The sequence below is a fragment of the Gobio gobio genome, assembly GCF_949357685.1.
Source record: "Gobio gobio genome assembly, chromosome: 2".
NCBI lineage: Eukaryota > Metazoa > Chordata > Actinopteri > Cypriniformes > Gobionidae > Gobio > Gobio gobio.
In genome coordinates this window covers 2792393-2819202 of record NC_137098.1, presented here as the reverse complement: position 1 = coordinate 2819202, position 26810 = coordinate 2792393, and the positions used below count along the sequence as shown (strand labels likewise).

The following is a 26810-nucleotide window of genomic DNA, read 5'->3' as shown; positions in this document are numbered from 1 at the left end:
ATGATTCTCACATCAGTTTGAAGCAAAAACTCTAGGCAACATCGCCCATTAGTCAAAAGTCTTGTGGACACAGATCTATTGTGTGTTTTGTGGCCCTATTTGAGTGTCTTAAAAAATGTAATGTTATACATACATGTTCCTCACATATTATGGTAGCTCAGTTTGTGCTGAATACAGTGTAATTACACTTTTGCCATTAATGTGTTTATAAGCAACTGAAAAAAGCACAAATGTCAGAGCATGTCAAAACTTCTAAAGGGCCCCAAAACAGCTCAGACTCCTAGGGGTAAAAAAAACATTATATTTTCATAGAATATTTATAGAACATAGAAAAACATAAACCGTTGTTACAATCGAACCGAAACCACCGTAGAAAACTTGGAATCATAGCAAGTTGACTGAATATTTTAAGCCTAATGTCCATATTTTGATTGTAAGTGGCAAAAAATTCCAAGTCGGACATGGGTCATCCTTTATGTGCTCATAAATATAAATGTCTATTACTCGAAAACGAAATTAGATATTTTCACAGAATTTGACACACTTTTATGTGAGCACACTCTGAGTACACATAACAAAAGTGGTGGGATTGCACCACTTGGTGGCGCTATAATTGAAAAAAACGTGAAATTAGCGCTAACTACAGCACAGTATTTTGATGTAAAATGCTATATTTTATGAATGCCTTAGCGTATCATTATGAAACTTTGTATGTGTCATCAGAGCCATGCCCTGAAGGTACTCAAAAAGTTTTGAAACAGTGCCACCTCCTGGTCAAATTGTATAATGGACTTTTTAAAAAATGCTAGTAATGTTTGATTAATTTTGCCTGTTTTAATGAAACTGGTCTTGATAGATTCCTTGAGTAATACCGAGAACAGTGAACCAATTATGTTGTCTGGCTATCACCAGACCCATTGGTCTGGGGAGTCTGCTCTGTATTTTCTACTGCACAAGAGAAGTGATCAATGGGCATAGTTCAAATGACTCTGTACGCAATTGGATAGTCCTTCAACCAATCAGACCATCGATCCATCGCTTCTCTATCCGTCATCGTGTTAAACCCGCCAATAGACCCTTTTCACAGATGGTGATGACGCGTTTTAACAGTCATCAATATCGTAAATCCTGCAACGTTTTTTGTATTTTCATTTAAAAAAAAATATATGTACATTTATAACACTAATACTTTGTATTTTATTACTTTTGCATCAAGTTACAATAAAAAATTTACTGCTGCGTTGAGGGTGTTTAGTAATAGTGTCTATGGGAGTGATGGTAATAATTTACATATTTCTCTCTTTTCACTACCGTTATCAATCTCACTCCATTTTTTCCCTCTTTTTGAAAGTTGTGAAATCACTACTGTGGCGTTTTTCTTTTGCTATGTGAGCACATTTGCACATAAAAAAATATTTAATGTATTCTCTCATTCACAGCTATAATATTTAACCCAACTATGACGACTTCCGCTCTGAGAAACCCGGAAATGTGAAAAGGGTCTATAGCGCGCCAGGTCGATAAGCCGGTTTGTGATTGGTTCCCGCTAAATTGTTGCCGGGCGAAATCAAATTGCCGGCAAATCTGGCTGGGTTTACCCACTCTACCAATTATGCCTATTATACTCGAATTAGCTGTCCACCATTTTGAGTTTCTTTCAAAAAGTCCTGGACTGAATTTCACCAAAATTGGTGCAGATCATGTTTGTGATCTTGAGCGTATGTTCAATCAACTGCAGCTCATATCGGTTGCTTCCAGTGATGTGAACTTAACATATACTGTGGGAATTGAAGATCGGATTTATATTTGTTTTGCTGAGACAGGTTTACTGTAAGTGTAAATTAAACAGTTATAACCAATCGAATGGCTAGTGAAATGTGTAAACGTGACCGGTGTGAAGTCGGTGTTTGAGTATGAATGTTCGCTGTGTCCCAGAAACACTCTGCGGCTGCAGATATCGCCTCATCTCTGTCCGAGGATCAGGTCCCCGAGGCGTTTCTCGTCATGCTCCTCATTCAGTTCAGCACCATGATCATCGATCGCGCGCTCTACTTGCGCAAGAGCATCTTGGGAAAACTCATCTTCCAGATTATCCTGGTTTTCGGGATCCACCTGTGGATGTTCTTCATCCTTCCCGCTGTCACCGAGAGGTAAGGAGGAAAATATAGGGAGTTACAGTGAGGAAAATAAGTATTTGAACACCTGCTATTTTGCAAGTTCTCCCACTTAGAAATCATGGAGGGTCTGAAGTTGTCTTCATAGCTGCATGTCCACTGTGAGAGATATAATCTAAAAAAAAAAAAATCCAGAAATCACAATGTATGATTTTTTAACTATTTCTTTGTATGATACAACTGCAAATAAGTATTTGAACACCTGAGAAAATCAATGTTAATATTTGGTACAGTAGCCTTTGTTTGCAATTACAGAGGTCAAACGTTTCCTGTAGTTTTTCAGCAGGTTTGCACTGCAGGAGGGATTTTGGCCACTCCTCCACACAGATCTTCTCTAGATCAGTCTGGTTTCTGGCCGGAGTTTGAGCTCCTCCACAGATTCTCTATTGGGTTTAGGTCTGGAGACGGGCTAGGCCACGCCAGAACCTTGATCTGCTTCTTACAGTGCCACTCCTTGGTTATCCTGGCTGTGTGCTTTGGGTCATTGTCATGTTGGAAGACCCAGCCTCGACCCATCTTCAATGCTCTAACTGAGGGAAGGAGGTTGTTCCCCAAAATCTCGCAATACATGGCCCCGGTCATCCTCTCCTTAATACAGTGCAGTCGCGCCCCGTCCCATGTGCAGAAAAACACCCCCACAGCATGATGCTGCCACCCCCATGCTTCACAGTAGGGATGGTGTTCTTGGGATGGTACTCATCATTCTTCTTCCTCCAAACATGTTTAGTGGAATTATGACCAAAAAGTTATATTTTGGTCTCATCTGACCAGATGACTTTCTCCCATGACTCCTCTGGATCATCCAAATGGTCATTGGCAAACTTAAGATGGGCCTGGACGTGCTGGGTTAAGCAGGGGAACCTTCCGTGCCATGCATGATTTCAAACCATGACGTCTTAGTGTATTACCAACAGTAACCTTGGAAACGGTGGTCCAGCTCTTTTCAGGTCATTGAGCAGCTCCTCCTGTAGTTCTGGGCTGATTTCTCCCCTTTCTTAGGATCATTGAGACCCCACGAGGTGAGATCTTGCATGGAGCCCCAGTCCGAGGGAGATTGACAGTCATGTTTAGCTTCTTCCATTTTCTAATGATTGCTCCAACAGTGGACCTTTGTTCACCAAGCTGCTTGGCGATTTCCCCGTAGCCCTTTCCAACCTTGTGGAGGTGTACAATTTTGTCTCTAGTGTCTTTGGACAGCTCTTTGGTCTTGGCCATGTTAGTAGTTGGATTCTTACTGATTGTATGGGGTATGCAGACGACCTCAAACAGGTGCATCTAATTTAGGATAATAAATGGAGTGGAGATGGACATTTTAAAGGCAGACTAACAGGTCTTTGAGGGTCAGAATTCTAGCTGATAGACAGGTGTTCGAATACTTATTTGCAGCTGTATCATACAAATAAATAGTTAAAAAATCATACATTGTGATTTCTGTATTTTTTTTAAGATTATGTCTCTCACAGTGGACATGCACCTATGAAGACAATTTCAGACCCCTCCATGATTTCTTAGTGGGAGAACTTGCAAAATAGCAGGTGTTCAAATACTTATTTTCCTCACTGTACATAGACTGAGACAAATGAGAGTATACATCACTTCCTGTATGTCCACAGGACGTTCAATCATAACTCTGTGGCCCAGCTGTGGTATTTCTTCAAGTGCATCTACTTCACGCTGTCGGCCTATCAGATCCGCTGTGGCTACCCAACACGAATCCTGGGAAACTTCCTCACCAAGAAATTCGATCATCTCAACCTCTTCCTCTTCCAAGGGTGGGCACTTCCCCGTTCTCCCAGTGTCCTCTTCACCAGCTGCTTTCTGACAGGGGAACTGATGGCCTGTGTTTCCTCAGGTTCCGGCTGGTTCCTTTCCTAGTTGAGCTTCGAGCCGTGATGGACTGGGTTTGGACGGATACTACGCTCTCTCTCTCCAACTGGATGTGTGTGGAGGACATCTACGCTAACATCTTCATCATCAAGTGCAGCCGCGAAACGGAGAAGGTAGATGGAGGACACACTTCCATATCCCATCACCACACTGCAAACAATGCTTTTCTTACTTAGTATTTTTGTCTTGTTTTCAGTCCAAATATCTAAAAAATCTTACATTAAGAAGCATTTACTAGACAAGCAAAAGTTTTTGTCTTGTTTTGGGGGAAAATAACTCAAAATTAAGGGAGTTTTTGCTTAAATAAGCAAAATAATCTGCCAATGGGGTAAGCAAAATAATCTTAAAGCTACACTGTGTGATATTTTCCCCCATCTAGTGGTGAACTTGTATATGACCATCCAGTGAATATTAGTTTCTGTTCCTCTCAATTCCGATTTCGTTTTAACTCCTACGGTGGCCGATTTAGTCCAAGATTAACATGGCTTCCAGTTGGACCTCGCCCACATTGGACACGGTGCCATCGAGTGTTAAAACGCCAAAGGCCAAGCTTGAATTTACGGGTATGTCCCTCTTTGGCTAATGTACTTTCAAGATGGAGGGGCAACATGGCGACCCGCATTCGAACCCTCACCCGTATGTATTTACAATGGCATATTATAAACTTACGACAATACTTTATTACTTGAAAGAAGTAAATATACATTAATGAGCACATATATTTGTTAAAGAACTAGGTGTTTTTAGCTAAGAATAAACTAAAAAAGTTACACAGTGTAGCTTTAATTCAAACAGAAAACAAGATTATTTTGCTTACCCCATTGGCAGATTATTTAGCTTATTTTAAGAAAAACTCCCTTAATTTTGAGTTATTTTCCCCCTAAATAAGACAAAAACTTTTGCTTGTCTAGTAAATGCTTCTTGATGTAAGATTTTTTAGATATTTGGACTGAAAACAAGACAAAAATACTAAGTAAGAATTTTTTTTTTTGCAGTGTACCGACTGTATAGATGTGTTTGATCAATTACTATATGACGTACAATTAACCTAGCATTTGTATTGTATCATTAATTATGTATTAATTTTAAATGTAAAATGTAAGCCCTGTAATATACACTACAGTTCAAAAGTTTGAGGTCAGTAAGATTTGGGTTTTTTTGGACCGAAATGAACAAAATTAATACTTTTCTTCAGCAAGGACGCATTAAACTGATCAAAAGCGACAGTAAAGATGTCTATAATGATACTAAAGGAAGATAAACGCTGTTCTTTTGAACTTTATTCAACTTTTGAACTTTCTATTCATCAATAGAACTGCGTTCAACACTGATAATAATCATAAATGTGTGTTGATCCTCATATGAGAATGATTAGTGAAGGCTGAAGACTGGAGGAATGATGATAAATTCAGCTTTGATCACAGGAATAAATCACACTTTACTATTTATTCACATAGAGAACAGATGTTTTACTCTGGACTTTGGTAACATGAATTAACATGTTTTGCTAGCAAGTTACTAGCATGTTCCGACATGAATTAGCACATTGCCAGAAGGATTTAGCATTTTGCTTGCACGGTTTAACATGTTGTGAGCCTGAATTAACATGTTTATAGCATGTTGTTAGCACGATTAGGCATGTTGGTAGCGTGAATTAACATGTTGATAGCATCATTTAACATGTTGTTAACATGAATTAGTATGTTGTGAGCATGAATTAGCATGCTAGCATTAAATTAGCATGTTGTTAACACGATTTAGCATGTTGGTAGCGTGAATTAACATGTTGCTGGTATTATTTAACATGTTATTAACATTAATTAGTATGTTGTTAGCATGAATTAGTATGTTAGCAGTGGTAGCATACATGATGTTGATAGCATGATTTAACACGTTGGTAGCATGAATTAACACGTTGGTAGCATGAATTAACATGTTGGTAGCATGATTTAACATGTTGGTAGCATGATTTAACATGTTGGTAGCATGATTTAACATGTTGATAGCATGAATTAACATGTTGGTGGCATGATTTAACATGTTGGTAGCATACATGATGTTGCTAGCATTAAATTAACATGTTGGTAGCATGATTTAACATGTTGGTAGCATGAATTTTCATGTTGGTAGCACACATGATGTTGCTAGCATTAAATTATAATGTTGGTAGCATGATTTAACATGTTGGTAGCATACATGATGTTGCTAGCATTTAATTAACATGTTAGTAGCATGATTTAACATGTTGGTAGCATGATTTAACATGTTGGTAGCATGATTTAACATGTTGGTAGCATACATGATGTTGCTAGCATTAAAATAATGTTGGTAGCATGATTTAACATGTTGGTAGCATACATGATGTTGCTAGCATGATTTAACATGTTTTGCTAGCATAAATCAGCATGTTTGCTAATGTCCTAAGCTAGTTGCTAGGCTTTGCCAGTGATAGATATGTGGTGGATGAAGCTAGATTAGAATTATTGTATTAAAGTTTCGACCCCCTCAATGAAAGTCTATGGGCTTTTTATGATTTGTAATCTTCATTTTTAGGAATATCAGAAGTCTGAGTTTGTAGCGTTAAAGCTCTAGCATGAGATATTGTTCAGACTTTGGCTCAGAAGAAGAAAACAGGGTCGCAAAAATGTCCAATCTTATGGTTTATGGAATATTTTATGTTTGGCTACCTGAGGATGATCCCCGGCTTCAGCTCTCCTGTACCTCTGCAATATTCATCATTTAATTATAATGTAAAACTGTACTGTATAATAATCAAATGTGTCCTTGATTAAACTGTCTCTCTGCAGAAATATCCCCAACCAAAAGGACAGAAGAAGAAGAAGATAGTGAAGTACGGGATGGGCGGCATCATCATCCTCTTCCTCATCTGCATCATCTGGTTCCCGCTACTCTTCATCTCATTGGTTAAATCTGTAGTGGGCGTGGTCAACCATCCCGTCGATGTCACCGTCACAGTCAAGCTGGGCGGTTATGAGGTAAATACTGCTCTGATATTGATATGATACTGTGAGATGTGAGATTTGATTGGTGTTTGTTCTCCGTCAGCCTTTATTCACGATGAGTGTGCAGCAACAGTCCATCCAGCCCTTCAGCGAACGCGACTACAGCCGGCTCAGCAACCAGTTCAACAAGAACGCTGTGAGTCACCGCAGCTGTCAATCACACACACCATAGCTGTCAATCACACACACCGCAGCTGTCAATCACACACACCGCAGCTGTCAATCACACACACCACAGCTGTCAATCACACACACCGCAGCTGTGAATCACACACACCACAGCTGTCAATCACACACACCACAGCTGTCAATCACACACACCACACACCGCAGCTGTCAATCACACACACCGCACACACACCGCAGCTGTCAATCACACACACCGCAGCTGTCAATCACACACACCGCAGCTGTCAATCACACACGCCACAGCTGTGAATCACACACACCACAGCTGTGAATCACACACACCGCAGCTGTCAATCACACACACCACAGCTGTCAATCACACACACCACAGCTGTCAATCACACACACCACAGCTGTCAATCACACACACCGCAGCTGTCAATCACACACACCGCAGCTGTCAATCACACACACATCAGCTGTCAATCACACACACCGCAGCTGTCAATCACACACACCGCAGCTGTCAATCACACACACCGCAGCTGTCAATCACACACCACAGCTGTGAATCACACACACCGCAGCTGTCAATCACACACACCACAGCTGTCAATCACACACACCACAGCAGCTGTCAATCACACACACCACAGCTGTCAATCACACACACCGCAGCTGTCAATCACACACACCGCAGCCACACACACCGCAGCTGTCAATCACACACACCGCAGCTGTCACTTGTGTCATTACTGGATGAATCAGTGTTTTTGAACGAATCTCTTGAATGAATGATTCAGTGACTAAAAATGGAACGTCATGTTTATGTGTGACAGTTGGAAACATGTTTTATATATGTGTGCAACTGTTAGGATGTCTTTCATATGGAACAATGGAACAACTCCAGTTTTTGCAATGGAACAATTTCTTTAAAGCTACACTGTGTAACTTTTTTACTTTATTATTAGCTAAAAACACTTAGTTCTTTCAAAAATATATGTGCTCATTAATGTATATTTACTTCTTTCAAGTAATAAAGTATTCTCGTAAGTTTATAATATGCCATTGTAAATACATACGGGTGAGGGTTCGAATGCGGGTCGCCATGTTGCTCCTCCATCTTGAAAGTACATTAGCCAAAGAGGGACATTCCCGTAAATTCAAGCTTGGCCTTTGGCGTTTTAACACTCGATGAAACCGTGTCCAATGTGGACGAGGTCGAACTGGAAGCCATGTTAATCTTGGACTAAATCGGCCACCGTAGGAGTTAAAACGAAATCGGAATTGAGAAGAACAGAAACTAATATTCACTGGATGGTCATATACAAGTTCACCACTAGATGGGGGAAAATATCACACAGTGTAGCTTTAAAGTGTTTTCCGTTGAGTTTTATATTTCATGCATCAGGTTTTATGGCTCATATAGTGAGAATATGTCCGTGTGCTGTGTGTGTCCGCAGGTGGCCATGCAGTTTATCACCATGTACAGTTATGAAGACATCGTGACGGCCAACATTGAGGGCAGTTCAGGGTCGGTGTGGCAGATCAGCCCCCCCAGCAGACAGGAGCTCATCAAGGAGCTGCTCGCCAGCACTGGAGACATGACCCTCCGTCTGGACTGGACCTTCCAGAGGTCAGTTTGATGGCAGGGTTAAAGGGTTAGTTCACCCAAAAATGAAACTTCTGTCATTAATTCCTCACCCTTATGTCGTTCGACACCCGTAAGACCTCCGTTCATCTTCAGACACAAATGAAGATATTTTAGTGTAAAGCTGATGCTGAGAAAGGCTTCAGATAGGCCTCCATTGGCATTCAGTACATTTACACTCACAAGACCCATAAAAGGCACTAAAAACGTCGTTACAAAGTCCATCTCACCACAGTGACTCTACAATACTTTTACGAAGCGACGACAATAGTTTTTGTGTGCAAAAAAAATCAAAATAACGACTTTATCCAGCTTGTTCTTGTCTTCCGTGTGTGTCTCCACGACGCATGCGCGAGAATATGAGCAGATCCGGCGTTCGGACACATGACCCAGAAGAGATTTGTTTACGAGCAGAGGAAGACGCGCGTGTCTCAGCTGTTGAATTCTACACTGATCGTGCTTTAGGTCTCGCCGTAGTTCTCTAAATGGGACTAAAGTGAGCATTTCATGGATTCCCGAACGCCGGATCTGCGTCATATTCTCGCGCATGCGTCGTGGAGACACACACGGAAGACAAGAACAAGTTGGATAAAGGTGTTATTTTGATTTTTTTTTGCACACAAAAACTATTGTCGTCGCTTCGTAAAATTATTGTAGAGTCACTGTGGTGAGATGGACTTTGTAACGACGTTTTTAGTGCCTTTTATGGGTCTTGTGAGTGTAAATGTACTGAATGCCAATGGAGGCCTATCTGAAGCCTTTCTCAGCATCAGCTTTACACTAAAATATCTTCATTTGTGTCTGAAGATGAACGGAGGTCTGACGGGTGTCCAACCACATGAGGGTGAGGAATTAATGACAGAATTTACATTTTTGGGTGAACTAACCCTTTAATTTCGTTGATGAATAATTTTCGTCAACAAATAAAAACGAGAAGATGTTAGTGAGGGTGGATTAGGGAAGAGATGAGGTCAGAACTGATGATCTGTGTAACAGATGCTGATCTAACCGCTGGAAAACACGGCTCATCCCCAATCCAGCTCCAGACCAGCTCAATCAATAACACACATTTATGACAGGATATTGATTATGAACTAATGCTGATGAATGTTTACTTTATGATGTTTATATAGTAATGTGTTTTAGACGGTTGTAATGACGCATATTTTATCTCCTGAACTTGAATGAGCTCCTGCAACTGCAATAGAGGCCCAGACATTTCAAAATAAGAGTCCTGGTGTATTTCCAGCTTGTTTATAATTAAAAGTCACACATTATATATTCGTTTTTGGTTACACAATAAACTATATTTAATTTAATTCCCATTTAATTCATAGTCAGGAGGAAAGACCAGTATTAGACACATATTCAATAAAGTATCAGGGTTATAATAGTTCACTAAAACCATTAAAAAAATCTTTGTTACTTGAAGTTAAATAAATGTTAACTGAAATTAAAAAACATAAATAAATAAACTAACTTATTTGAAGCTTTAGCTTAACCTGATATACTGACTAAAACAGAAATACAAAGTTATAAAAACTATAGATGTTTTTAAAAACCAAAAAAGTGAATTGAGCTCTTTCGTGTATTTTTAATGTCAAAAACAAAATGATGTCAAAATGTCAGTTCGAGTGACAGTCGGTTATGTGATGCTTAAATGCTTAATGTATTACAATTTAACTAAACTCATTAGATTTTAGTCGACTAAAGCTAGACTAAAACTAAAAGCAATTCAGGCGACTAAAATATGACTAAAACTAAATGGCATTTTAGTCAAAAAACTATGACTGAAGGCCTTTGCTCACTGAGTCCGAAATTCGCATGCGAAATTTTCGCACGTCAAAAAATAAATTCGACCTCACGTTATGTCAATCACGCTTGCACACTGCCTCCGAAACTTTCGTCCGTCAAAAAAAAAATCGGAACAGGTTCAATTTTCTGCGTTTTTCGCATCCGTTTTTCCATCTACAGCTGATGCCCAAACTAAACCTGCTGGCAGTGCTGGGGAATGAATCGCCAGTGCTCAGATACCTACATATACAAATATTATTGTATCAAAAATACTACAATATTACAGCTATAATTATAGAACACCAACTCCCTGTAAACCGTGTGTGTGCGCGCGCGCGGATTCTAGACACTGCCAGTCTCTGTTCAGGATTGGAGATGCTGGTCTTCTTTTTAATATGTGGCTCCAGTATCGCTAGCAAAGCCTCAAACTGAGCCACTGACATTCAGCTTTGAATCGGTCTGGATAATCCGCAGATCCTTGATAAGGAGGTGGAAGACGGCATTTTGTGTTGTTTCGCGTTTTTTTTCATAACGCATTCATTAATACGCATCGGACTCCGTGTGCAAGGTCAAGGTGCGTGACGAATTTTTCGGATCACGAATACGAAAAAACGCATGCGGAAATTTCGGACTCAGTGTGCAAAGGCCTTTAACCTAAATCAAAATATGCAGTGAAAATGAGCCCTGGTTGATGGAGAAGGATTGCCTCCGCTCATCATGTGCTGTGTGTGCAGGGATCTGGGCAAGGGTGGGACGGTGGAGCACACGTTTGAGCGGCACTCCATCAGCCTGGCCCAGCAGAACCCGGTCAGAGCCGAGCTGGCGGAGCTGCTGCTGGGGAACCGGAAGGATCCTGTGTAAGATTAAAACACACACTTCTCCTGGCACACATCACCATACACTCATGACCCGTAATTCTGAATACATGTTAATTGTCCCAATGTATTAAAACATTTTTTATCAGGCATAAAGACTTCACTTGTTTCATTACTGGATGAATCAGTGTTTTTGATCAAATCTCTTGAATGAATGATTCAATGACTCACTCATAAAGACTTCACTTGTTTCATTACTGAATGAATCAGTGTTTTTGAACAAATCTTTTGAGTGAATGATTCAATGACTCACTCAAAGACTTCACTTGTTTCATTACTGGATGAATCAGTGTTTTTGATCAAATCTCTTGAATGAATGATTCAATCACTCACTCATAAAGACTTCACTTGTTTCATTACTGGATGAATCAGTGTTTTTGAACAAATATTTTTCGTGAATGATTCAGTGACTCACTCATAAAGACTTCACTTGTTTCATTACTGGATGAATCAGTGTTTTTGAACAAATCTTTTGAGTGAATGATTCAGTGACTCACTCAAAGGCTTCACTTGTTTCATTACTGGATGAATAAGTGTTTTTGAACAAATCTTTTGAGTGAATGATTCAGTGACTCACTCAAAGGCTTCACTTGTTTCATTACTGGATGAATCAGTGTTTTTGAACAAATCTCTTGAATGAATGATTCAATGACTCACTCATAAATACTTCACTTTTTTCATTAATGGATGAATCAGCGTTTTTTTATGATTCTCTTGAATGAATGATTCAATGACTCACTCATAAAGACTTCACTTGTTTCATTACTGGATAAATCAGTGTTTTTGAACAAATCTTTTGAGTGAATGATTCAGTGACTCACTCAAAGGCTTCACTTGTTTCATTACTGGATGAATCAGTGTTTTTGAACAAATCTCTTGAATGAATGATTCAATGACTCACTCATAAATACTTCACTTTTTTCATTAATGGATGAATCAGCGTTTTTTTATGATTCTCTTGAATGAATGATTCAATGACTCACTCATAAAGACTTCACTTGTTTCATTACTGGATAAATCAGTGTTTTTGAACAAATCTTTTGAGTGAATGATTCAATGACTCGCTCATAAAGACTTCACTTGTTTTATTAATGGATGAATCAGTGTTTTTAACGAATTTCTTGAGTGAATGATTCAATGACTCACTCATAATGACTTCACTTGTTTCATTACTGGATGAATCAGTGTTTTTGAACAAATCAGGTGAAGTGAATCACTCAAAGGCTTCACTTGTTTCATTACTGGATGAATCAGTGTTTTTGAACAAATCAGGTGAAGTGAATCACTCAAAGGCTTCACTTGTTTCATTACTGGATGAATCAGCTTTTTTATGATTCTCTTGAATGAACAATTCAATGACTCACTTGTTTCATTAATGGATGAATCAGTGTTTTTGAACGTATCTCTTGAATGAATGATTCATTCCAACACCATTTTTTGTGGCTCATATTTGGCAAGTGTCTATCTCTCTGATTTGTGTTCTCTCCTAGGCTTGTTCCGCACATGTTTCCCAACTACATCCGAGCCCCTAATGGAGCAGAAGCGAAGCCGGTCAGTCAGCTGTATGATGGTAAGAGAGACTCGAAGATGCTGTGAAGGATTTCTCCCCTGTTTGGGACACACATGACTCTTAACAACACATGAGAATATACGAGTTGACCTGTGACCTGTGTGTCCTGCAGGCGGGGAGGACGGGTATCAGAACGTGACTCTGTCTCTGATGAGGGAAGCCTCAGTGAACACCACTGGAGCTCAGGAGTGGTGGGACATCAGTATCGCAGACTGCAGCGGCTCCTGCGGCGTCTTACCCATGGTCATCTTCAATGATAAAGTCAGCCCTCCGAGTTTGGGCTTCCTGGCAGGATATGGGTACACCACCTCCATTCCCTTCCATGAGATTTACTGCAGGGGTTTTTGTGATTGTTACGGGCAAAAATCCTTGATTATGCGGCACGTTTTCTTAAAAAATGCGATGGAAAATGCGGGATATTTATGCGATAAAATTGTGGGAACTTGCAAAAACTGCGGTTTGATGAAAAAGAGAAAAAAAGCACTACATCACAGAAAGTGCTGGGAATATTTCAGTTCTCATCTTGTTTTATTGAAGACCTAGCCTGGTTAAAACCAGACCATTCTCAGTAGTAACTGAGTTATGGTCTGGCAAAGCTTCATAGACAAATCATTTCCAAAGGGGCGTCACCAACGGGCGTCGCTCAAATGCCTCTCGGCGCAATTGGATAGACCTAAAACCAATCAGAGCGATGAGGGAGATGACGGATGCAGAGCGACGGAGAAACATTTGGCCGTCTCTCGATATGTGTTCTTGTCTGTACTTGTGTTCTCAAATAGGAAATGTCCCCGGTTTCCATTTCAGAAATCTGGTCACCTTACCTAAACCACATATTAATGTTTAATATATTATTTTTAAAATGTAAACGAAAAGAGGCATGGTGTTTTATACTTCGTTTTATTATAAATATATAAGATAATGAATGTAGGCCTAGCTACCCGTTGCCTGAACCACATGTGTGTGGCTAATATGTTTAAGTTGTTTGTTTGTTTTTTATGAAATGAGGCAGTGGTGTTTTATGACATATTTCGTACGCGAACTTCTGACTTGCGTCCGTGACTTACCAAGTTTGACTCCGGAGAATGAACTCCCGATGCCGGTAATAGTTAATATTAAACATATTATAGCCACACAAATGTAGTGAAGGCAATGCATATTATCTTCAATGCATGTATATAACAAAACGAAATATTTAAAAAACCCGGCCTCTTTTCGTTTACATTAAAAATAAAAACATGTAATATCATGTGTGCATAATATAGCCTATGATTATCACTGTAATACAATGAGATATGACATAAAACAAAACCCAGTCTCTTTTTGTTAAATGTTAGTTTAATGCGTGATCAATATCCATTTTAAAAGTATAAGTAAAAGGTATAAGAAGCTATACAATACATAAAGCAATTCAGTCAAAGAAGTCAGCGCTAGGAGACTACAACGGTAAAGTTTAATAGCTTACAAATATAAAGTTATGAAACTTCACTTTGCCCACAGACAATCTGTCAGGGAACAAATGATAGATTAATGAGAGCAAAGATCAGCCGTTAGATCTACACAAGACGAATCATATCTTGACATCAGAGCCAGCGGCAGACGGCAGAAGGACTGGCCGAGGAAAGGAGCCTCTCGGTGGGGTTGATGAGCGATTGAGCGCCGCTGGTCCACTGGAGCTCACAACTCCCGAAAACGGCAGATCAAATTTTCAAAAAGGCGCTCTCTTTATAAATAAACCACAGATTTGAGCTTTAAACAACTACATTCTCGCCTGAAAAGGACTTAAAACTATATTTTGTGAAACATTAACACTACCAGAGGGCTCTCGCTAAGATAAGCTGGTATCAGACTTTGGCCGAATCCAGTCGGTAAGACAGCGATAACATCTTTTTTAGATATGAAGGCTTCTTGTGTTGTTCTTTGCTCTGGTTTTAACGGAATGGAACAGTTTAAATCGCTTAAAACAGCCGCGATAGCTGATAGTGATGTTCCACTGCTGCATCCATCTTTGTAGTCAGTGTACAGAATCTGCTTCACTGTCGCTGTGCTGTCGTCATCGTGTAAAGCCTCAACGTTTCTGATTGGTGCTGCGATTTCTGGGGCTTAGAAATGGGTTTGAATGGGCTCTTTGCCAGACTACTTGCAGAGCAAATCTAAATTTGCCGGAAGTTGTCTGGGTTTTCCCAGGCTATTGAAGACCTTAAAGGGTAACTAAACCCTAAACCAACTTTTGATCAATGATCTGTAATACTGGGGCTTTATTAATGCTGTTCATTGATTCGAGTAAATGTTTTGACATTTGAGTATAAAGTGTTTTAATTCTATAAAATATGGTGTAAAAGTGCTGCCCTCTTAAGGTGAACGGTGGCTACTGCAGTTGAATTTTCCTATTGGACGTTGTGGTAGGATCACTAACGGCTCACTAGCCACGCCTCCTAGCACGAGCTCACCACGCCCTAATGTTTCCCCCAATCACACGATGAGAGCGGCTTCACTCCAGTATGAACTGTCATGTTACATGAAGGGGAAACATTATGAATGAAACTGACTTGACACTTGCTTTAACATTGTAATGAAGAAAATACGGTTAAATAATGCAGTTGTCAGTACACGTCAGGCTTTTCTTGCGATATTATTGCCGCCCGTCATGTGTACAGATAATTTTCATACATGAGACGTGCTTTCAAACCCTGACACGCCAGTGGTTGCAGCGGACGCAGATAGATTAGTTCAGTTCTCTTGCGCTGCTGCTTCACTAGCATCGTCGGCATCTGGAGTTAACGCAGTTTGAGCAGCGGCTCGCATTGATAAGGCTCTGGGTTTGTGTCTGTTACAGACAATCCACCCTCCTCCACTTCAGGTGAAGGTGGAGAAATGACCGCTCTGTTGCAAAGCTGGCGTCACTCCAGTCATTCTCCATCTCTGCGACTCGCGAGTCTGACAGCTGTCAATCAATCCGTCACTGCGGGTCTCAGGTGCACGCCCTCGGCTCAGCCCCGCCCTCGGTTCATCCCCTCTGTCTCCGCCCACTTTTACAGCATTTTACAAAAATTGCCAGTGGGTGGAGTTAAGCTCTGAGCAGGGGTTTAGTTACCCTTTAATAAACACACGGCTCAAATTTACAAGACATTGAGTCAAACAAGTTCTGTAGCTTTACAAAAGGAATATGCTACAACTTCTGAAAAAATGAATAAATAACTTCCTGTTTTACAGAGGTAGCTTTACAAAACAGACATTTGAGTGCTTCAAACTGCTGAATTGACTCTCTGATTCATAACGCTCCGAACTGCTGAATCGACTCACTGATTCATAACGCTCCGAACTGCTGAATCGACTCTCTGATTCATAATTATCCGAACTGCTGAATCGACTCTCTGATTCATAACGCTCCGAACTGCTGAATTGACTCTGATTCATAACGCTCCGAACTGCTGAATCGACTCTCTGATTCATAACGCTCCGAACTGCTGAATCGACTCTCTGATTCATAACGCTCCAAACTGCTGCTGAATCGACTCACTGATTCATAACGCTCCGAACTGCTGAATCGACTCACTGATTCATAATGCTCCAAACTGCTGCTGAATCGACTCACTGATTCATAACGCTCCGAACTGCTGAATCGACTCACTGATTCATAACGCTCCGAACTGCTGAATCGTCTCACTGATTCATAACGCTCCGAACTGCTGAATAGACTCTCTGATTCATAACGCTCCGAACTGCTGAATCGACTCACTGATTCATAACGCTCCGAACTGCTGAATCGACTCTGATTCATAACGCTCCGAACTGCTGAATCGACTCTCTGATTCATAACGCTCCAAACTGCTGAATCGACTCTCTGATTCATAATTATCCAAACTGCTGAATCGACTCACTGATTCATAACGCTCCGAACTGCTGAATAGACTCTCTGATTCATAACGCTCCGAACTGCTGAATCGACTCACTGATTCATAACGCTCCGAACTGCTGAATCGACTCTGATTCATAACGCTCCGAACTGCTGAATCGACTCTCTGATTCATAACGCTCCAAACTGCTGAATCGACTCTCTGATTCATAATTATCCAAACTGCTGAATCGACTCTCTGATTCATAACGCTCCGAACTGCTGAATTGACTCTGATTCATAACGCTCTGAACTTCTGAATCGACTCTCTGATTCATAACGCTCCGAACTGCTGAATCGACTCTCTGATTCATAATGCTCCAAACTGCTGCTGAATCGACTCACTGATTCATAACGCTCCAAACTGCTGAATCGACTCTCTGATTCATAATTATCCAAACTGCTGAATCGACTCTCTGATTCATAACGCTCCGAACTGCTGAATTGACTCTGATTCATAACGCTCTGAACTTCTGAATCGACTCTCTGATTCATAACGCTCCGAACTGCTGAATCGACTCTCTGATTCATAATGCTCCAAACTGCTGCTGAATCGACTCACTGATTCATAACGCTCCGAACTGCTGAATCGACTCACTGATTCATAACGCTCCGAACTGCTGAATCGTCTCACTGATTCATAACGCTCCGAACTGCTGAATAGACTCTCTGATTCATAACGCTCCGAACTGCTGAATCGACTCACTGATTCGTAACGCTCCGAACTGCTGAATCGACTCTCTGATTCATAACGCTCCGAACTGCTGAATCGTCTCTCTGATTCATAACGCTCCGAACTGCTGAATCGACTCTGATTCATAACGCTCCGAACCTCTGAATCGACTCTCTGATTCATAACGCTCCAAACTGCTGAATCGACTCTGATTCATAATTATCCGAACTGCTGAATCGACTCTCTGATTCATAACGCTCCGAACTGCTGAATCGACTCTGATTCATAACGCTCCGAACTGCTGAATCGACTCTCTGATTCATAACGCTCTGAACTGCTGAATCGACTCTATGATTCATAACGCTCCAAACTGCTGAATCGACTCTCTGATTCATAACGCTCCAAACTGCTGAATCGACTCTCTGATTCATAACGCTCCAAACTGCTGAATCGACTCTCTGATTCATAACGCTCCGAACTGCTGAATCGACTCTGATTCATAATGCTCCAAACTGCTGCTGAATCGACTCACTGATTCATAACGCTCCAAACTGCTGAATCGACTCTCTGATTCATAACGCTCCAAACTGCTGAATCGACTCTCTGATTCATAACGCTCTGAACCGCTGAATCGTCTCACTGATTCATAACGCTCCAAACTGCTGAATCGACTCTCTGATTCATAACGCTCCAAACTGCTGAATCGACTCTCTGATTCATAACGCTCCAAACTGCTGAATCGACTCTCTGATTCATAACGCTCTGAACCGCTGAATCGTCTCACTGATTCATAACGCTCCAAACTGCTGAATCGACTCTCTGATTCATAACGCTCCAAACTGCTGAATCGACTCTCTGATTCATAACGCTCCGAACTGCTGAATCGACTCTGATTCATAACGCTCTGAACCGCTGAATCGACTCACTGATTCATAACGCTCTGAACCGCTGAATCGACTCACTGATTCATAACGCTCTGAACCGCTGAATCGACTGACCGCTGACTCTCTCTCTCTCTCTCTCTCTCTCTCTCCCGCAGGATCATGGGCCTGTACGTGTCGGTGGTTCTGGTCATCGGTAAGTTCGTGCGAGGCTTCTTCAGCGAGATCTCTCACTCCATCATGTTTGAAGAGCTGCCCTGTGTCGACCGCATACTCAAAATATGCATGGACATTTTCCTGGTGCGGGAAACCGGAGAACTGGAGCTGGAGGAAGAGCTTTACTCCAAACTCATCTTCCTCTACCGCTCTCCAGAGACCATGATCAAGTGGACTAGAGAGAAGAATCAGGACTGAAGCCGCATCAGGACGTCCTGCGGCTGGAGCTCCACTGCTCTGGATGAGGCCATGAATTATGAACAGCGAGTCTAGAGCCATTGCTCCAGCGCTACAGAGCGGCTCTGGTGGACTCTGATGGACTCTGATGGACTCTGGTGGACTCTGGTGGACTCTGATGGACTCTGGTGGACTCTGGTGGACTCTAATGGACTCTGGTGGACTCTGGTGGACTCTAATGGACTCTGGTGGACTCTATTGGACTCTGGTGGACTCTATTGGACTCTGGTGGACTCTAATGGACTCTGGTGGACTCTAATGGACTCTGGTGGACTCTATTGGACTCTGGTGGACTCTGGTGGACTCTAATGGACTCTGGTGGACTCTTTGCGGTGGCTTCTCAGAGGTTGGATGAGATGACGGGGTCAGGCTAAGCCTCCGTGTGTTATTCTGACTGAACTGTTTCGTTTTCAGCAAAGCTTGAAAATCTGCCTTTCTCAGTTTGACTGATTCAGTGACTGCGACTGATTCAATGACTGACTGAGTCAATGACTGCCTGATTCAGTGACTGATTCAATGACTGATTCAATGACTGACTGATTCAATGACTGCCTGATTCAGTGACTGATTCAATGACTGCCTGATTCAATGACTGACTGATTCAATGACTGCGACTCATTCAATGACTGACTTATTCAATGACTGCCTGATTCAATGACTGACTGATTCAATGACTGATTGATTCAATGACTGACTGATTCAATGACTGCGACTGATTCAATGACTGACTTATTCAATGACTGACTGATTCAATGACTGACTGATTCAGTGACTGATTCAATGACTGACTGATTCAATGACTGACTGATTCAGTGAACATTAGGACCTCCAAAGTGGAAATCGAAACACTATTAGAGTGAATCTCACTAAACTACGCCTGGGTCATATTTTACCGCAGAATAACAGGAAGCTGTGTTTTTGGGTATATTAAGATTGTTCTATAATACATCCAGATGTTTCTCAGTGATTCTTATGACTATAACATTAACATATTACATAACGTAGAGGCAAGCCCAACACATACTCAGTGATAAATCAGAGCATAAATATTCCACAACTATCATGAAAACCAATGATCATATTGCACATCACAAATCATAATAATCCCAAAATACATCTCCATGAGTTCTGAAGCAAACATTCATGCACTCTACACACACACACACACACACACACATGTTGCTTTGTTTTCAGAAGAAGGCAGAGTTATTGTCATTTAATGACCGTATATGATTCTATTACGCAGATGTGTTATTTATTGTTATGATTGTGTGTTTTTGAGGTGAAATATGACCCAGATGTGCTGTTTCTGGATTGTGTTTACAGGTCAGAGTCTCAGTTTTATTACTCCGGTCCGGGTTTTACAGCTTCTGCTCGAACACTTGAATCATTTCTCCTCATGGAACACAAACTACATCTGCTGCTTTATTGTTTTATGTGCTGGAATGCTGAATGTCTGAAATGCAGCTCATGTCCACTGTATGTTTATGCACAGGGACACACACACACACACACACTCTTTGCTTCCTCTGTCTTCAGAAATCAATGAGCCTGTACAAATTCATTGCCGAGTCGCTCAGAACTCAAGATTGTTGCATAATTAAAATACTGTACAAACGACTGAATTATTGCTGGATATATGAACGGCTGTATTGATTTAAAGGGGCGGTTCTGATATAACAAGCACAAACACATGCAGTGTTTATAAATGATAACTTTATTCACTTGCAAATGGAAATGATATTGTATGACATGGCTTTAAATATGACGTGTGTTAGTCGTCCTCCTCCAGAAGGTATTGGCTGATCTCCTTCTTCATCAGAGACCTGTGGGACACACGGCGGACATGTTTTTATGTGAATTTTGAGACATTGCATGAAAAAAAAAAAGCACTTTTTTTTTTGAATGTATGCACTTAATTGAGTCTGATCATGTTTTTATTTGATTAAAACGGCACACAAACTACGCCGGACACACATTTACTGAATAAATTCCTCAAGTCATGTGACGGCGTAACTGGACTAACCAGCGGACCAATCACATCACAGCATCTGGTCGTCACAACTATAAAAAAAAGGGGCTTGTCCTATCCCTTTCCACAGGGATATTTGGTGGTAGTTTATCAGGATGTGACGCTTTCGTTCTCTTCAACTCTATGAAAAAATATAATAAATTCACAAGTTTGGATGGGAAATATACACTCACCTAAAGGATTATTAGGAACACACACTAATACTGTGTTTGACCCTCTTTCGCCTTCAGAACTGCCTTAATTCTACGTGGCATTGACTCAACAAGCTGCTGAAAGCATTCTTTAGAAATGTTGGCCATATTGATAGGAGAGCATCTGCAGTTGATGGAGATTTGTGGGATGCACATCCAGGGCACGAAGCTCCCGTTCCACCACATCCCAAAGATGCTCTATTGGGTTGAGATCTGGTGACTGTGGCGGCCATTTTAGTCCAGTGAACTCATTGTCATGTTCAAGAAACCAGTTTGAAATGATGTGAGCTTTGTGACGGTGCATTATCCTGCTGGAAGTAGCCATCAGAGGATGGGGACATGGTGCTCATAAAGGGATGGACATGGGCAGAAACAATGCTCAGGTAGGCCGTGGCATTTAAACCATGCCCAATTGGCACTAAGAAAACATCCCCCACACCATTACACCACCACCACCAGCCTGCACAGTGGTAACAAGGCATGATGGATCCATGTTCTCATTCTGTTTACGCCAAATTCTGACTCTACCATCTGAATGTCTCAACAGAAATCCAGACTCATCAGACCAGGCAACATTTTTACAGTCTTCAACTGTCCAGTTCTGGTGAGCTGGTGCAAATTGTCGCCTCTTTTTCCTATTTGTAGTGGAGATGAGTGGTACCCGGTGGGGTCTTCTGCTGTTGTAGCCCATCCGCCTCAAGGTTGTGTGTGTTGTGGCTTCACAAATGCTTTGCTGCAGACCTCGGTTGTAACGAGTGGTTATTTCAGTCAAAGTTGCTCTTCTATCAGCTTGAATCAGTCGGCCCATGACCTCTGACCTCTAGCATCAACAAGGCATTTTCTCCCACAGGACTGCCGCATACTGGAGGTTTTTCCCTTTTCACATCATTCTTTGTAAACCCTAGAAATGGTTGTGCGTGAAAATCCCAGTAACTGAGCAGATTGTGAAATACTGGCACCAACAACCATGACACGCTCAAAATGTCTTAAATCTCCTTTCTTTCCCATTCCGACATTCAGTGTGGAGTTCAGGAGATTGTCTTGACCAGGACCACACCCCTAAATGCATTGAAGCAACTGCCATGTGATTGGTTGATTAGATAATTGCATTAATGAGAAATTGAACAGGTGTTCCTAATAATCCTTTAGGTGAGTGTAGATAAATAATATAATAAATTCACAACTTTGGATGGAAAACATTGCTAGTGAGTCTAACTTATAGTAAGTTTGGTGTGTATATATAAAACGATACAATTAGTCGTCATTTTTAAGACTGAAACGGCTTTTATGACGGATATTTTGCGACAGAACATCCATAACAATACTGTGTGTTAAATGTGTTTGATGTGTGTGTGCATATGATGGTGTTGTGAGCGGCTCATGAAGGAGACGCCGAACTTTGCTGCCCCAAATCCTCTTTTATTTCTAGCGAATGGAGCTAGAGAAGAAAAGAGCCACAGAAGGAGAGGAGTGAGTAAATGATCACCTTTTGTGCCGTTTCTCCGCCTCTGTTATGATGTAAGGTGGAAGTGTGTCGACATCTCCCTGTGGGAAAGAGCACGTTTACATTAATTATGTTACCTGACTAATATTTTTACCGTAAACCTGACTCTCAATTTTCTTCAACTCCAGATACGGGTTATACTATTTTTATTTGATTCACTTACAAATATTTTAATTTCATTTGAATTGCCACTGTGTATGAAATGTGCTATACAAATAAACTTAACTTGCCTAATTATATACACCGATCAAGCATAACATTATGACCTAATATTGTGTTGGTGGCATGGACTCCTCTAGACCCCTGAAGCTGTGCTTCTGGCACCAAGATATTAGCAGCAGATCCTTTAAGTCCTGTAAGTTGCGAGGTGGATGGGACTTGTTTGTTCGGCTCATCCCACAGATGCTCGATTGGATTGAGATCTGGGGAATTTGGACTCAAAGTCGTTGTTGTGCTCCTCAAACCGTTCCTGAAGCATTTGTGCTTCTAACACATCAACTCTGAGGACGAAATGTTCACTTGCTGCCTAATATAGACGGTTTCATCGGATGTAAGCTCGATTATGTGGACACTAGGGGATAGTATGGCACACTACTAAGCAGAACACACATTTTTGACATACTATTCTTGGATAGCATGATATAAATATTAACGATCGAGCAGAGAGAATGACACCAGTGCAAAAGCCTTGAATGCTCCATAAATCTCCAGTCTGACTGCATACCAGCAGCTTGTGTGTTATTTACATATTTTGCTTGTTATCAGAAATAATCTACTCTTAACTTCCTCTGGCTGTGTTTACACTCGGCATTAACACGATTAGTGATTGAATCAGGACAGTGCACACAGAGCGAGGGAGGGAGTTTCGTGATGTATTCATATACAATCAATCTCAAATACGGTTCTTTACAAGTTTCAGTTTCCCAACATTAATCCTCTATGATGAAAGAAACATGTTATTCTGATGTTATGTTATAGAACGTTTATATCGGTAACGGCATTAGGTGATCTTTAAAGTGTCCATTCTGTCATTGATTCCTCTCCCTCATGTCGTTCCAAACCCACAAGACCTTCGTTCATCTTCAGACACACGAGATCATTTTCTAAGGTCTTATGAGGATGAGGAAACTCTGCCTTTGAGGAGGCGTTTCCCCCAATGGAGACTGAAATATTGGAGATTATAATAAACATGCTGAAACAATAAAAACATATAAATTAAGATAATGTTGCACAATTAAAATGAAAGATGATGACCAGTGTTGGAGTAACGCATTACAAGTGACTTGAGTTACGTAATAATATTACTTTTTCCAAGTAACGCATTACTTTTCAAATTTACAACAAAAGTTACTTTTTCACATTAATTTGACTGACAGCTGTCCTGCCCTCATGTTGAGAGTTAATGCAGAGGCGTGTGTGTGTGTGTGTGTGTGTGTGTGAGTGTGTGTGTGTGTGTGAGTGAGTGTGTGTGTGTGTGAGTGTGAGTGTGTGTGTGTGTGTGTGTGTGTGTGTGTGTGAGTGAGTGTGAGTGTGTGTGTGTGTGTGTGTGTGAGTGTGTGTGTGTGTGAGTGTGTGTGTGTGAGTGAGTGTGAGTGTGTGTGTGTGTGTGTGTGAGTGTGAGTGAGTGTGTGTGTGTGTGTGTGTGTGTGTGTGTGTGAGTGTGAGTGAGTGTGTGTGTGTGTGTGTGTGTGTGTGTGTGTGTGTGTGTGTGTGTGTGTGAGTGAGTGTGAGTGTGTGTGTGTGTGTGTGTGTGAGTGTGTGTGTGTGTGTGTGTGTGTGTGTGTGTGTGAACATGATGGTTATTGTAGTTCTAGACTAAATGTGAGCATTTCTTTATCTCACTTGCACAATAAAGATTCTGTCCTCCTCAAAATGAATAAAATCAGTCAAATGCAAAATCAGAGTACTATGCAAACCTCCAATAATTAAATGTTAAATAAAACAACTATTTTTATGCATAATCTACCTTTATATTTAATTGACCAATGTCTTGCTGCTGACCTTTGATGATGAAAATGACTAGATTTTTGTTTTTATTGGTGTAATTTTTTTCTCCTGCGTCCTCTTCTCCATTCTCCAGAGCTGCGCCCTCTAGTGTTCATGAGGGAATCTGCATCTTTACCTCCGCCTGGGGCGCATTATTTACATTTTAGTATGAAGACGTCTTTACCGTTACACAAAAAAAAGAAAAGAAAAGAAAAAAACAAGCCCAGCCCAGGTTAGAAAAAGTAACGCAAAAGTAACGTAACGCATTACTTTTCTTAAAAAGTAACTAAGTAACTCAATTAGTTACTTTTTAAGGGAGTAACGCAATATTGTAATGAATTACTTTTCAAAGTAACTTTCCCCAACACTGATGATAACGCAGCCTCTGTTGTTATTGATTGTTTGCAGATGTCTACCGGAAGTGAAGTTTGGGCCACCGAAGCGCGTTTGTTTATGTTGTTGCCGTTGAAACCGTCTATTTCCCCCCCACTAACAGGTGCCGTGATGAAGAGATACTCAGTGTTATAATGGTCATAATGTTATGCTGATCAGTGTATTTTTCCAACACAGTGTTGAGTAAAATGTCACACTGTAGGGCTATTTAAAGGGTTAGTTCACCCAAAAATGTAAATTGTGTCATTAATGACTGACCCTCATGTGGTTGGACACCCGTCAGACCTCCGTTCATCTTCAGACACAAATGAAGATATTTTAGTGTAAATCTGATGCTCTGAAAGGCCTCCATTGGCTCAACTTTACACTCTCAAGACCCTTAAAAGACACTAAAGACTAAAGTTACAAAGTCCATCTCACTACAGCGGCTCTACAATAACTTTATGAAGACGAGAATAGTTTCTGTGCGCAAAAAAACCCTAAATAACGACTTATATAGTGATGACGATTTCAAAACACGGCATCATGAAGCTTCGAAGCGTTATGAATCAGTGAGTCGATTCAGCGGTTCAGAGCGTTATGAATCAGTGAGTCGATTCAGCGGTTCAGAGCGTTATGAATCACTGAGTGGATTCAGCGGTTCAGAGCGTTATGAATCAGTGAGTCGATTCAGCGGTTCGGAGCGTTATGAATCAGTGAGTCGATTCAGCGGTTCAGAGCGTTATGAATCACTGAGTGGATTCAGCGGTTCAGAGCGTTATGAATCAGTGAGTCGATTCAGCGGTTCGGAGCGTTATGAATCAGTGAGTCGATTCAGCGGTTCAGAGCATTATGAATCAGTTAGTCGATTCAGCGGTTCAGAGCGTTATGAATCAGTGAGTCGATTCAGCGGTTCAGAGCGTTATGAATCAGTGAGTCGATTCAGCAGTTTAGAGCGTTATGAATCAGTGCGTCGATTCAGCGGTTCAGAGCGTTATGAATCAGTGAGTCGATTCAGCAGTTCAGAGCGTTATGAATCAGTGAGTCGATTCAGCAGTTCAGAGCGTTATGAATCAGTGAGTCGATTCAGCAGTTCAGAGCGTTATGAATCAGTGAGTCGATTCAGCGGTTCAGAGCGTTATGAATCAGTGAGTCGATTCAGCGGTTCAGAGCATTATGAATCAGTGAGTCGATTCAGCGGTTCAGAGCGTTATGAATCAGTGAGTCGATTCAGCGGTTCAGAGCATTATGAATCAGTTAGTCGATTCAGCGGAGTCAGTGAGTCGATTCAGCGGTTCAGAGCGTAATGAATCAGCTAATCGATTCAGCAGTTCAGAGTGTTATGAATCAGTGAGTCGATTCAGCGGTTCAGAGCGTTATGAATCAGTGAGTCGATTCAGCGGTTCAGAGCATTATGAATCAGTTAGTCGATTCAGCGGAGTCAGTGAGTCGATTCAGCGGTTCAGAGCGTAATGAATCAGCTAATCGATTCAGCAGTTCAGAGTGTTATGAATCAGTGAGTCGATTCAGCGGTTTGAATCGCCAAATTTCAGCAGTTTGGCCGTTTAACACGCGATCCGAATCATGAATCGACTCACTGATTCATAACGCTTCGAAGCTTCATGATGCAGTGCTTTGAAATCGTCATCACTATAGAAGTCGTTATTTAGGGTTTTTTTGCGCACAGAAACTATTCTCGTCTTCATAAAGTTATTGTAGAGCC

General features: G+C 41.1%; 2 protein-coding genes across 3 annotated transcripts in view; one reads left to right on the top strand and one right to left on the bottom strand.

Annotated features, from left to right (window-relative positions):
- The window catches only part of piezo1 (piezo type mechanosensitive ion channel component 1 (Er blood group)), a 213562-nt gene extending 192937 nt beyond the window's left edge, over positions 1 to 20625 (top strand). Inside the window, exons 38-47 of the mRNA XM_079838599.1 lie at positions 1936 to 2150; positions 3788 to 3946; positions 4027 to 4174; positions 6869 to 7057; positions 7128 to 7220; positions 8677 to 8849; positions 11393 to 11515; positions 13024 to 13103; positions 13216 to 13402; positions 18708 to 20625. Coding sequence (XP_079694725.1) covers positions 1936 to 2150; positions 3788 to 3946; positions 4027 to 4174; positions 6869 to 7057; positions 7128 to 7220; positions 8677 to 8849; positions 11393 to 11515; positions 13024 to 13103; positions 13216 to 13402; positions 18708 to 18963 — 1623 coding nt within the window. The 3' untranslated portion in view covers positions 18964 to 20625. The remainder of the gene's footprint in view (positions 1 to 1935; positions 2151 to 3787; positions 3947 to 4026; positions 4175 to 6868; positions 7058 to 7127; positions 7221 to 8676; positions 8850 to 11392; positions 11516 to 13023; positions 13104 to 13215; positions 13403 to 18707) is intronic.
- A 7-nt stretch (positions 20626 to 20632) lies between these two features.
- Positions 20633 to 26810, bottom strand: part of ctu2 (cytosolic thiouridylase subunit 2 homolog (S. pombe)) — a 28994-nt gene continuing 22816 nt past the window's right edge. Inside the window, exons 14-15 of one of the 2 annotated variants that reach the window (XM_079805914.1) lie at positions 22712 to 22770; positions 20633 to 20828 (exon numbers count right to left, since the gene is read on the bottom strand). In XM_079805914.1, the coding sequence (XP_079662040.1) occupies positions 20777 to 20828; positions 22712 to 22770 (111 nt within the window). In that variant the 3' untranslated portion in view covers positions 20633 to 20776. Of the gene's footprint in view, positions 20829 to 22711; positions 22771 to 24730; positions 24858 to 26810 lie in introns of those variants that run through there. The other variant, XM_079805915.1, reaches the window with a different exon arrangement.